Source organism: Kwoniella shivajii, chromosome 2 (genome assembly GCF_035658355.1).
Source record: "Kwoniella shivajii chromosome 2, complete sequence".
Classification (NCBI taxonomy): domain Eukaryota; kingdom Fungi; phylum Basidiomycota; class Tremellomycetes; order Tremellales; family Cryptococcaceae; genus Kwoniella; species Kwoniella shivajii.
The window spans coordinates 980045-993330 of NC_085909.1; the positions used below are offsets into that span (position 1 = coordinate 980045).

At 41.7% G+C, this 13286-nt stretch overlaps 5 protein-coding genes across 5 annotated transcripts; 3 read left to right on the forward strand and 2 right to left on the reverse strand.

The window, feature by feature from the left end:
* Nucleotides 1-140: 140 nt before the first annotated feature.
* IL334_001719 (uncharacterized protein) lies at nucleotides 141-1670 on the forward strand (the record flags this gene model as incomplete). The annotated part of the gene is made up of 2 exons (XM_062933474.1): nucleotides 141-146; nucleotides 210-1670. 2 exons carry the CDS (start codon nucleotides 141-143, stop codon nucleotides 1668-1670), a joined length of 1467 nt encoding a protein of 488 aa, XP_062789525.1.
* A 526-nt stretch (nucleotides 1671-2196) lies between these two features.
* IL334_001720 (uncharacterized protein) lies at nucleotides 2197-4137 on the reverse strand (the record flags this gene model as incomplete). Its single annotated transcript, XM_062933475.1, has 5 exons — nucleotides 2197-2249; nucleotides 2329-2914; nucleotides 3006-3519; nucleotides 3603-3898; nucleotides 3970-4137. 5 exons carry the CDS (start codon nucleotides 4135-4137, stop codon nucleotides 2197-2199), a joined length of 1617 nt encoding a protein of 538 aa, XP_062789526.1.
* A 1341-nt stretch (nucleotides 4138-5478) lies between these two features.
* Nucleotides 5479-7864, forward strand: IL334_001721 (uncharacterized protein; the record flags this gene model as incomplete). Its single annotated transcript, XM_062933476.1, has 12 exons — nucleotides 5479-5532; nucleotides 5608-5700; nucleotides 5753-5807; nucleotides 5885-6004; nucleotides 6092-6332; nucleotides 6433-6490; nucleotides 6564-6615; nucleotides 6884-6997; nucleotides 7222-7280; nucleotides 7363-7677; nucleotides 7738-7762; nucleotides 7824-7864. The coding sequence occupies 12 exons, from the start codon at nucleotides 5479-5481 to the stop codon at nucleotides 7862-7864; spliced, it is 1227 nt and encodes a 408-aa protein (XP_062789527.1).
* Nucleotides 7865-8497: 633 nt separating this feature from the next.
* IL334_001722 (uncharacterized protein) lies at nucleotides 8498-10025 on the forward strand (the record flags this gene model as incomplete). The annotated part of the gene is made up of 6 exons (XM_062933477.1): nucleotides 8498-8554; nucleotides 8655-8768; nucleotides 8902-9084; nucleotides 9189-9384; nucleotides 9463-9581; nucleotides 9684-10025. The coding sequence occupies 6 exons, from the start codon at nucleotides 8498-8500 to the stop codon at nucleotides 10023-10025; spliced, it is 1011 nt and encodes a 336-aa protein (XP_062789528.1).
* Nucleotides 10026-10364: 339 nt separating this feature from the next.
* Nucleotides 10365-12375, reverse strand: IL334_001723 (uncharacterized protein; the record flags this gene model as incomplete). Its single annotated transcript, XM_062933478.1, has 7 exons — nucleotides 10365-10400; nucleotides 10481-10752; nucleotides 10869-11641; nucleotides 11707-11816; nucleotides 11893-11991; nucleotides 12068-12175; nucleotides 12265-12375. 7 exons carry the CDS (start codon nucleotides 12373-12375, stop codon nucleotides 10365-10367), a joined length of 1509 nt encoding a protein of 502 aa, XP_062789529.1.
* Between the last annotated feature and the right edge of the window lie 911 nt (nucleotides 12376-13286).

A 13286-nucleotide genomic window follows, 5' to 3' on the forward strand; every position in this document is an offset into this window, starting at 1 on the left:
TCATTATAAAACTCATTCATCCATCTCTTCTCATCCTGACAATCCTACAGCCCTAACTTCTCCCTTCCTGACACACTGCACACTGCACCTGAATACACTCGACCATCAGGTGCCGCTTTCTTTCCAAAAGCTGATTCAACATGCTGGTAAGTCATCCGCTTGTGAATGTCAAACGAGCTTATTAATAATCCTAACCTCAATGAATTCAGGCGTTTACCCCGGCTAGACACCTCACATTCAATCATTCTGATGTATTTTTCCCTTGGGCTCAATTCCCTCTGATCACCCATCCAGTCTTCTTCGGACCAGCTAAAGCTCCGCCTCAATTCCCAAATGAACTTCTCTTCCGAATATTTTCTCTGTACACAACTTATGATCAAAGTACTTTGGCTAGCTGTTCTTTGGTCTCTAAAAACTTTTACTCGGTTGCATTCCCCATTCTGTGGAGGGATTTGAGACTTGGCACAAAGTTTTTAGCTGGAAGAGCAATTCAAACTCCGGATCAGATAGTCTTGTTACCATCAGAGGATATCAAGGAAGGTGCAAGTACCATCAAACCCGGTGAAGTGAAAAGCGCAGAACGAGATCAGGATATCGTGATGAAGGAGATTGAAGAGGAGAACGAAAAGGAAGCTGGAACACCAGATGAGAGTGAAGATGTAAAACAAGATGAAGGGGAAGAAGCAAAGCATGATGTGAATAAAGACGAACAACAAGCTGAAAAGGAAGACCGAAAAGAAGAAATCGACGGTGATGTCGAAATGACAGATGAGAGCCAAGAAGGCAGCGTCAAACATTCGGAGTCAGATGGAGAGACTGACATCGAAGAGCTTCACCAGTTAGATTGTCTCTCCGAGGATATGCTGAAAGGTGTCGAAACATTATATCTCACTCATCATAAATACCAATCCTGTTGGGAACTAAGAAACGAATTCAAATTACCCTCATTGAAGATGCTAGAACTAAACCTCCAACCTCAAACTCACTCGGACATGGCTGAATTACATCGTGGGGGACATAAGCGATGTTCATTCCTTAAAGATCTTCGACCTAAAGTAGTCATGCTCAGAAACATTGATCTTAAATTACTGGACTTTGATCCGGTTATCCAACCTGATCTTTTCACGGATATGGAAACGTTAGTTTTGGTCACGAATTCCTGTAATACCCATCATGATGGATGTGGATCCGTATACAAATTTCGACAGCACTTAGGTTATCCTAACTCATCTTCGAAAAAATTGAAAACCATTCATCTGATATTTCAACCTTATAGGCAATGGGATTATAATGAAGTCGATTTAGTTTCCAGACCACACTATTGTTCATTAATTGATCTATGTGTGAAATTCCCAAACGTCCATATCAATATAATCAACATCGGTACAACAGCTTTACACATTGATTCACATGATGATTCTCATGATATCAAGTATCACATGGACAGAATTCACACAAGAGCAAGAAACGGTGTCTTGGATAGAGTGAAGAGAGAAGCCAGGGAAGAAGGGTGGGATCGAGCAAAAGTTGAAAATAGAATGAGCTCGATTGGATTCCTCACTTTGAGAGAATTTTGGTATGAACGAAATGGTTGGGATTACTTTGAGAAGAGAGAATTGGATGGATGGTGGGAATTCATGCATAGAGAAAGACCAAAATCAAAGGGTTGATGGCATTTTTTTTGATTGAACGACTGGCGTTTTTCAAAACATTGCTGAAAAAGACTCGAAGAAGGTAAAAACAGTGTAGCACACAGTAAAGATTTGTACTATATATACACGTACCATGTAAACAATACATATGAATTTTGTGAAGCTTTTTCTTATACGCTTACATATAACAGAGGTAAGGTATGTTTGTTGAGATCCAGTGTGATCTTTTCGATTTATACATGGAGATAATGCACGTACATGGGGAGTCGAGGTGCCACTTTTATCGTTTGTTTGGAATTTCCCAAGGATGTGCTTCGTGGGGTCACGCTAGCGATGGATACCACTTCACCGGCATCCAGAGCTCGGTACTTGAGCTCGGGGCGAAACTCTGAGTGGTGGTCATACATTGTCCATGGTATGGTTCTCGAGCACGTTCACGTTCACGACCACGAACTGGACGAAATGGTACAAATTCGAATTAAAAGGTAACGCAGCTTCGATATATGTATACATGCATGATTTTTTGGACTAGTACTCTTTCTATTTAATATACATATACAAATTCATCATTTCTGAAATCCGTCATATCGAGTAAAGCTAAAAGATGAGCCCAGGCAAAGCAATGTTAGCAACTGACGATGTCCAAAAAAAGAAACAGATATTGGCATAAACATACCATTTTGACCCAAAACACCTTCTGGATCATCCGTTCCATAAGCTTGATATTTACTTGACATTGAGGTGTCTTTGATGTATTTAGGTTTGTTATGAGCGACACGTTGATTTTGTCTTTGTTTATTGAGGAAGAATAAAATGACAACTTCGAATCCGATTACAGCTAACAGTGCACAAAAAATACCAAGAACAGCTTTGACTCCAGGAACGTAATGAGGTTTATCTTGATCTTTGAAAAGTAATGGACCTATAATATTTCCTGCTGCTGAACCTGCATTGTATATAGACATGATTAAAGCTTTCTTGGTTTGTCCAGCTGTATTGGCTACCATCCAAGAGACGATGACTGGATTTCCACCAAATAAGAATGATAATAAATAATATCCAGCCATTGCAGGACCAGTTTTGAATACTGTCGCTGTTCCTTCAACGTAAAGTAAAACTAATCCAACTATAACAGGTATTATGTATACTGCTATGATTGCTGATTTGATCTTGAATTTTTGAGCGGCATAACATCCACTTAAGATAGCCAGGAATTGAAGGAAACCAAATGGCATATTAAGTAAAGCTGTGATGTACTTGTCCTAATTACGAATCAAGCAAGAACGAAGGCGTTGTCAGCTTCAAGATTCATTCGATTTTACAAAGGACACACATAGTCGTTTGAGAACTTACGAAGCCAAAAGACGACAAAAGTGAAGGGCCAAAGTACGTTGTTACACTTGCTCCTACATTCAAAAGAAGAGTCATAGCCAAGAACATCCAAGATTTTATGTCATAAGCTAATTCTAAAGCGTGACTCCATTTAAATTCGTTTGATCCTGTACCGGTCTGATTTGCTCTTAGCCTTTCAATAGCTTTGGGTTTATCTTCTTCACTTAAGAACCGAGCGGAAGGGACATCTGAATCAATAACGAAATAAACGATTGGAGCTGAGATACAAGTGATAGTTCCACAGACTATAAAGATAACTTGCCATCCTCCAATTTTGTCAGAGTTGATATGACCTAATCCGAATGATAATAATGCAGCTACGATGGTAGCTATCCCATTGGTAGAATACCACGCGGCGACTCTGATAGGTTGTTCGGATCTTCTGTACCATTGAGCAGTCATTATCGAGAACAACGGTAAACATCCAGCTTCGAATAGACCAAGTAATGCTCTACAAGCCATCAATCCTGAGAAGCTATCAATACAGAAAAGAACAAAGCAGAGTGTCAGCTGAGTCACGTACAAGCTTGAGAGCCAAATAGAAAGCAATAGACTCACTTGGTGGCAGCGGCCATACAAGCTTGAGCGGCACCCCATCCGAAAATCATAACAGGCATGAGAATTCTAGCAGGTACTTTGACCAATAAATATGACGAAAAAGGTTGCCAAGCTAATTGAACTATAGCATTAATTGATCCCAAAACTGAATATTGATTTCCAACAAGATGAGTATCGGTTGACATTCCAAAATTATTTCCATAACCTAAAACTGATTTATCTAATATTTGTAAGAAATAAACCCAGATCAGAATTGATAAGATCCTTTTATCTGTTGCACGTCGAATCCTTGTGTTCTACAAATAGAATCATACCATTAGCACCCGAATAAAAGAGGACAAGGATAACAGACTTATATGGTACTTACATCTGCTTCAGTCACTTCGACACGTTCATCACCCAAATACTTCAAAGCATTGTCACCATGTTTCATCTGTCTAGAAGAATGTTGTGCGCCTTCTTTTCTCAATTGCTCATCACCATTTTCGACATATTCAACTTCCGGCTTATCTTCGATTTTGTTCGTAGTGGGCATGATGGACCGTTGAGGATACTACAATGCTGTGATAGTCCAGAAATTGTATGTTTGAATAACAAATGATATCTTATGATCGTTTCTACCGTGAACTAAATTTGGTAGTGAGATCGACAAGTGAGCCAGCATGGGAGAGAAAGCATAGTTGTTCACACCCTACTGGGACTATATATCTCAGTCAGATCATCGCATCCTAAACGAATCGGTAAGAATCGGTCCGATATCAATCGAACAAGTCTTCATTCTTGATGACCCGAACATGTGTAATAGCATTCTCGTCATTTTCCCTCGATTTGTCAGATTTAATCAAGCTTGAAAGCATAAAATAAGTAATCCTGGGCGCCGGCGGTAAGGGAAAACGAGATGAGATCAGTGGCGTCGGCATTTCGAGGAATTTAGCTTGCTTTGCTTGCCATGCCCCTCAACGGTTCCTTTTCCTCCATTTGACCCCGTCTCCATCCCCTCAATAAAACTGGATGGAAATAGACATCTCTTTCCTGAGCCAAGCTTTCCATGAACGCAGTCGCTCGTTGACTGCCGATTGGTTCTCACCGTTTTAGAGAATAGGCAGAAATTTAATTAGTGGAGCCTAAATCCTCTCCCTTGCATCTAGGATTTATCGGTAACGGGGCAACTTCGGAGCACTTAGAATGCTACGCGGTCCTTATGAATTCTGAATAACCCCTCGCTTTGGAACTCTACTTGACATCGCTGGGAAAAACAATTCATGCTTGATGGCACTAACGGGAACTATCGGTACAACGGTTATAGATGGGATAAACTGGATATAGTATCATTGCTAGACGTCATCCGCTGAACACCAATTGAGTGAAGCCTGGCTAGCATCGCGGTTGCAAAGCTGCGAACCGGGTTCCACCACATATCGAGTATTGCAGTATGATAAAGGTTTCCGTACTGATCCATGACTGAAGCATCTAGTGATAAGCAGGTCGTCTATGGAGGTTGATTCCTGTATGAGCGGAATCTGTTGAAGTGATATTCGCATTGATATCCCAGTGTAACATCTACATCGGCTAGAAGAGCTCAGATTCTGCTTGCTCTTTCCAGTACTACTCAATGGACATACCAATTAAGGGGTATTGCATTCAATCGAAAGCATCCTTTGTCCACAGAGGACGCTCAATGCAGGACGTATTACAAAGGGACTCGATCAGTGTTATATGACTGATTTCTTATGAAGTCAATTGACAGATTTTCTGCCATAAATCATTGTTTCATGTGATCTAATCTTTCTTATTCGATACGATCAACTGTTTACTGGTGATTTCCTGCACTATCGTTGATCTTTCTTCAGTTTAATAAGAATATATACCAAATCAGATGTCAACCATAAATGACACAAATACGAATCTAGTCTGTATACTATCTGCCACCGTATGTGACCCTTCAATCTTTGAAATCGGAAGATACGAGGGTATGGTGAAAAGTGCTTATACCGTACATATACAGGCTTTGGTGTATACTATTCATCACGCTCACAAATTTGATCGATGCAGATGTCTTATCCCAAACAAGAAAGACTGGTTTAGGGCTCTCTTGACTGTGTGTAATTTCTCGGTTGTGAAAAAAGTGATCGCAGCTGACCTCCAGGTAGTGGATGCTCCTGTTATGTGAGATTGGAATGTTCATTTGGGGAGCTGGGTGGGCATGTAAGTGTAATTCGATATCACTTCTTTTTGCACGCATCCGCCGCTGATAGTTGATAGTGGCTCTGAAATTGCTCCAGATGTCAAATATCAATTGGGATGGATGTATATACCTCAAAAGGGGACGATGCCAGTTCCCACCATACTCTACACTGAAGATTATAAAGCTCTTAACACTCCGTTGACAGTATGGGTATGCAGTGAGTATCCCGAATACCCCTATCAGCTGAACGATAGTGAAGTTCCTTTACCGTGCGATCATATCCGGTCTGATGTTCGGGAAATAGTATCCTTTTCTCTACAAGTATCGTTAAATGCCGAAGAAGGATTATATTGGTGGCATTTAATGAGAGCAATACGTAGACCGAAAAGTGGAAAAAGCTGGTTCAGATCACCTTTCTTCTTCATTTGGCTATTGATCAGTATCATAACGCCAATTGGAATTATCGGTACTGGATGGATAGGATATGAAGGTATGGATACTCAGATGGGTAGAATGTTCGTAGCTGGTGGTGTCATCGAAGCTTTGTGAGTTGCCATACCCTTACACATAAGTGGATACCAGGATTTTTGATTCTTCTCAATGGGGATATCCGGCCTATGTACTGATGTCGATCGAGGGACATAGAGTCTGTTTATCAGCTTCGACAGTATTACTCAGATTTCCGAAATTTCTGAATAATGTAGTAAGTCTTAGAACGACCCATGTACTCGGAAATCCATGATCAGGAAGGTCAATGACTAATCCCTTCATCTCAGAAACGATCAGGTGCTGGACCTGAAGTACGCTCAAGATTACATTTTTACCATGGTAAGTCATTCTCATTCCATTCATCGGTCCATTCTACTTGAAGGTGGTCAGTATCATTCAGCTACGTCCAACTGAATACCTCATCGAACAGAAGCCAATAAAGTTCGGACTTTTTTTCGAGCAATTTTCACCACTTGTATCCTAATTCTAGGCGTTGAAGATTACATTTTTACCATGGTAAGTCATTCTCATTCCATTCATCGGTCCATTCTACTTGAAGGTGGTCAGTATCATTCAGCTACGTCCAACTGAATACCTCATCGAACAGAAGCCAATAAAGTTCGGACTTTTTTTCGAGCAATTTTCACCACTTGTATCCTAATTCTAGGCGTTGACGCTTTGACGAAAGAGAGGAAAATCAACATGAACCACATAGCTGCTGGTGAGTTGGGGTATGACTTCCTTCAGGTCTCCTCCCTATTCATCGCTCTTCTTGTCGACCTGCTCAGTTTCAGCTCACCTCGTCTCGCTTCTTTGTCTTCCTTTCGCGTCTTTTCATCATCACTGGCGTTGTCCTCTCATTCTTTATTCGCGAATCCGAGTCGAGACAGATCAGATGATAGTCCCCTGAATAACACACTGACCATCGTTTGACGCGCCGGGTAGACTTGTTACATCAAATTTCATTTGGGTCGTATTTCTTTGCCAATATAGTCTCAGTCATGGTACGTCTACTCGTTCTGTCCTTCTGTTCCTTTAGTCGTCAAACTTTGGCATTTGATCGGAAATCTGAAGTCGTTCATCTAGGTCTATCTCCCTCGAAGTTACAGTAGTACCCCTGCAGGACAGCAGGTTATGGTCGGCCAACAACAACAAGAACAGGGACTACCTGTACCTTCACATCAGAATTCGATGGAAGCAGGAAATGCAATCGATCGAAGAGCCAGTCAGACTTTGATGTCATTACTTCGAGAAGGTGGACAATGGGATAAAGACGATGATTTGCGTATAGCTCTCAGTAAGAAAGGTGATGATTCACCACTTAGAAATGAGGTTAATTGGGATGAAGAAACTGCTATCAATCCATCGATGGATCAAAAGAAATTGAGGAGATTGACAGTTGTGAGTATTAGTTCATCACACATTCGAGAAGATGAAAGCTAAATATCGATCTATTTCCAGTTGCAGAATTGGAGAACACCTTTTAGTGAGCGTGAAAGCACTTAACCGCGATGCATCTTCATTACAATTGACCATATCAATATTAGGTGTACCCCACAATAGACCCAAATTGCCATCTTCAACTTGATTTCTCACAAAGAGCACTGTATAAGAAGTCATTTCAAGACAGACAGATGTAACGCTGGATGATGAAGTAAAGACGTTGTTGAGGTGTGCGCCAAGTTGTCAATGACCAATTGTTTCATCATGTGATTCTATGTCCTCTTTGTACTACTGCATACATATATGATGATCCTGTAAAAGTGCTGTGATCGGTGAAATCCGAGCGACACAGAATACGAAGTACGGGTTTCTATGGGATCCGGAACTTCGGCGTCGCTTTCGCCGTACTCTGATTAAAGTGGAGGTGCAATACCGTAATAGACGTATAATCTTCCAATACTCGCAGGAAGGTCATGTGCGAAGAGAGAAGACGATGAGCACCTCCACATTTCTGAACAGAGATGTGATGTGATGTTCGCATGACGAATGACGATATAATCTACCAAAATGACTTGTAACCTGTTCGACTTGTGGGAAGGGAAAGGACCCCATATGCCCCGGGACAAATCATCCTTGAGGTATTATCATATAAGGAGAGTGCGAGATCTAGGTTGTATTCATTTCTTTCATTCCCCCCTTATCATCCTCATCATTGTACGATCGTCAACACAGATAAGAATCAACAAACTTCAGACCACTTTTCGATAGTCCAGTCAAAATGTCAGAAACTAAAACGCAAATGCAGTATGTCAACCTTGGGAAATCAGGTCTTAAAGTAAGTGATCACCCAGAGAGTATTACAGGCTAGCTTTGACAAACCGATCTACCTTTCTCCCTCGCATAAATTCGAGCTGACTGGTTCTGATGACTTTTAGGTATCCAAGTTGATTTTGGGCTGTATGCAATATGGCTCAGGACAAGAATGGATGATTCCTGATCACGATGAAGGTATAAAGCAATTGAAATACGCTTATGATCAAGGTATCAATGTGAGTTTCAAAACCTATTGTCACCCTAACGTTTCTCCGCGAAATTCCCGTTACACTTCGTCGGAGAACGAGCAGTGATAAGGTGTCATCAGTGAAGAACGTGCTATTGACGACAAAGGCTTGCTATGGGTAGACTTTCGATACTGCTAATGTCTATTCTGGTGGAGAATCAGAAGTGATTCTTGGGAAATTCCTTAAGAAACACGAAATTCAAAGAGAAAGTGTCGTCATCTTGACCAAAGTATTCGGTACAGATGGTAAAGTCGAAGATAAGGGTCCCGCAGGATGGACAAACCAAAAAGGTACCAACAGAAAGGTGAATATCAAATCATTCGCTCTCAACCTTTAGGTACCATTTCAACTAGTGTCCCATGGCGATGACGATCAGCTGAACTTGATTTGTGCCGCTTCTTTTTTTAGAGAGTTTTCGCTTCTGTTAAGGCTTCACTCGAAAGGCTTCAAGTAGAGTATATCGATCTTCTTCAAGTACATCGATGGGATTCCGAAACTCCTTTTGAAGAAACTATGCAAGCTCTTCATGATGTTGTTCAAAATGGCTGGGTAAGATATGTCGGTATGAGTAGTTGTTGGGCTTGGCAATTCCAACTTATGCAGCGTGAGCGTTTTTCGAAATACTGCACTGAGAGATCAGACATGACAAACGAGGTTAATATTGTCCTATTCAATACCGCAGAATACGCCATACAAAACCGACTCACACCTTTTATTTCGATGCAAAATCAGCATAGCGCAATGTACAGAGAAGAAGAAAGGGAGATGATGCCAATGTTGAAGCACTTTGGCGTAGGAGTTGTGAGTTAGCAGGAGGCCCTACCGTTTCTTCTATCCCCTCATACAGTCTCAGACCAGAACGCGTCTTGTCGAGACTAGCTGCTAATGGCCTGGCCTGTGCAGATACCATGGGGTCCTATGGCAGCAGGGCTTCTTTGTCGACCATTTTCCGAGATGGATAACACGACCAGGACGAAACAACCTGATGGAAGAGGACAACAACCTTCTGATAAACTCATCATCGATAAAATAGAAGAAATCTCCAAAAAGAGAAACGTCACCATGGCAGAAGTAGCCATCGCTTGGAGTTGTCAATCACCTTGGGTTACCGCTCCTATCGTAGGCGTGAAAAGTACAGAAAGATTGGATGAATTGATCAAAGGAATGCAATTGGGTTTGAAGGAAGAAGAATTGAAAGAGATCAATGAGCTCTACAAACCTGTTGCAATCAGGGGACATGCTTAAGTGTGTCTTAAGCATATCAAACGTGTCCTGGATTGATCTGTATAGCGAAATTATCTTGTTTCAAATTTGTAATGAAACAACTGGACCTATAGTGTCCCGATCGTCAAATGTATTTGAAAATGTAGCAAGAAAGAGAGAGCAGAGTTCGCAAACTCTAGCGCCAGTTTATCAGATGAATGAACAATGTCACATGGATTGTACAAAATGGACCATGATGAAATGGTCATCTATATATGTTTTTATGTTTTGGTTTTGTCCTTCGATATACTATAAACCCGAAAATGCACATCCCCCAGACACTCTATCTTGGCAAATGTCGACTGGATCGATTATACCCATTTAAAGATTGACGCCTTCAGGTCGGACGATCTTGGACTATTTCATCATATATAGTATTTAGCAATTTGTCATGTTTGTCATGGTTTGGATTGATAGTGCAAGGGGAGAAGACTTACAGTGTCGGGAACACCGGGAAGAGGGAAGGAAGTGGAGAATTTCATGACATCTTGTTTGAGTTCAGCGATCAATTTAGATGCTTCTCCTTGACCTTCGTAAGCTTTTACGAAGTCTTTGAGGAGTTTAGATCCGGCCTCTTCTTGGGTCTTCAAGGATATTTGAACGACTCGGTGGAGGAACTCAGCTACTTGTTCAACATCGGATTCAACCATTGATCGAGAGGTTAAAGCGGAAGTACCGATTCGTACACCACCGGGTACAAGAGCGGAGGCTGGAAGAAGGACGGTTGTAGGTTAGCAAAGTTGTTCTAATGAAGAACTTGTCCGCGCAGATGAGAGAGTCTAATGAAGGGGTAAGATTCAAATGGCGAGAAAAATTTTGACTCACTGTCTCCGGCAACAGCGTTCTTGTTCAATGTGATGTGAGCGGCGTCACAGATTTTCTCAACCTTTGAACCGGTCAAACCGATAGGTCTCAAGTCCCAAAGGATCAAGTGGTTCTCTGTTCCATCGGTTTGAAGTCTGTAACCGTGCTTGAAGAGAACAGCTGCCATGGCAGCGGCGTTGGCTCGAACTTGTTTAGCGTATTGTTTGAAAGCGGGATCGGCGGCTTGCTTGAGAGCAACGGCAATACCGGCGATGGTGTTGTTGTGGGGACCACCTTGACAAGCGGGGAAAACGGCGGCGTTGACTCTGGCTTCAAGATCGGCTTCTTTGTCCTTTCGGAAGAAGATCAAACCGGCTCTTGGTCCTCTCAATGTCTTGTGAGTGGTGGTGGTGACGACATCACAGTATTCGAAAGGAGAGTTTTGTTCGGCGGCAGCAACGAGACCGGAGATATGGGCCATATCAGATAAAAGGTAAGCTCCTTGAGCATCGGCAATCTTTCTTAATCGTTGGTAATCCCAATCTCGAGGGTAAGCTGATCCACCACAAACCACTAATCGGGGTTTGAACAAGTTGGCATTGGTCTCTAGTTGAGGGTAATCAATGATACCAGTCTTGGGGTCAACTCGGTAAGGGAAAGATTGGAAGTAGACTGAAGAAGCGGTGATCTTCTTTTTGGCGGTGTAGTAACCGTGAGTCAAATGTCCACCATCGGGAAGACCAAGACCCATGATTCGGTCTTGAGGGTTGATGAGGGCAGTGAAGGCGGCGAAGCTGGACAAGGGGACAAATTTGTTATTAGGGGATGTTTGCCTCATATAGTATAGTTAATCACTCACTTGGCAGTAGAACCGGAGTAAGGTTGAACGTTGACACCCCATTGTTTAGGGTCGAGGTTGAAAGCTTTCAAGGCTCGCTCTCGGGTGATGTTTTCAAGGATGTCGGTGTACTGAAGGTCAATTGGTTCAGTCAGCGCCAAAGTCTAGCTTTTCTTCCGAGAGCTTTGCACCATCAGTTCAACTCACCTCGTTACCACCGTAGTATCTAGCACCGGGCAGACCTTCAGAGTATTTGTTGGTGAAGATAGATCCGTTGGCTTCCATAACGGCGAGAGATGTCAAGTTCTATTTCATTCCATTGAAGCAGATCAGCCATGTAATGTATCGGAATAGCCGATGATGAAATAGTATTGAGACTCACCTCGGAAGCGATCAACTCGAGACCAGAGAATTGTCTCCATGTTTCTTGCTCGATGAGCTTGTTGACCTCTGGGTCAGCTTCAGCCAAAGGTGTGTAAAGACAGGCGTTCTATTTTTTTCGGATCAATCAACTTGGAGATCAGCTTCAGTCCACGTTGAAAAGCTGCGCGTCTTATTTTGGCATCATCGAAAACTCACAAAATCCTTGGGAACGGGAACGGAAGAAGACATTCTGATGTTTTTGGTGAAAGTAGGTTTTGTGGATCTTAAGGTTGATAGGATTGATCTAGTTGAACTCAATGAAGGCATTGAGGTAAAACTTATTCTTTGGATTTAAAAGAGAATTAAAAAGATCGAAAGGTTTTGTAAATCAGTTGGTTGATGGAATGGAATTTTCCTTGGCTGCAGAAACAGAGGTGGTCAGATCTCCATACACCCCCTAATGGTATTACTGCTTTGCACCGATTTGGTACCTGAGTTGGAAAAAGACAGACTCGAAAAATTAAGCAGAAGTTTGAGAAGAGAAAATAAACGAAAATAATTGTAAAAATCCCTGAAAAGCACGTAAAAAGGACCATTCCTTGATCGGGATAAAATAGAATAAACTCATATCAAGAAATAATGAAATACACTCACCTGGTCTAGTGGAAGATGATTGTGTTCAACGTTTGTTATATGAGTATCGAGATGAGAATAAAACGGAGAGAAAGGGGGGAAAAGATGCAATCAGGAGGTCAACTCGATGAGCTTTATGTATTGTGGATCAAGAGAAAATGAGGCGTATCCCACACATATTTGTTGGAAAATCCTATCTCGTTTTTTATCCATTTTTGAGTGATAAGGATATGTTGTACGAATATTTTCCAACTTTATCGCGCTTGATTTCCAAGAAGCGGAATAAAGACCGAGCTTGCCGATAGGAAAATGGAAATTTAACTTGACTTTGTCCGGCTGTTTCTCTCATGCTGCGATATGAAGTTCAGCCATGATTTGAACGAATGCATGTGTGACTCTGTTGAGGAAGCAAAGTGTGATAAGAGATCACAGTTGATGCTGCTTATAGCTGATGGGTGGCGAATGAAAGAGTACTGGGTTGACTCGACTTATCCGAAACGCGCGACTGCTCTCATCAATCAATTTAAATAATGTTGCAAGATCAACGCGTAGAACGTCATTGCAAGTCATTGTATACTTCTACATTTCATACTTTACCTACTCTT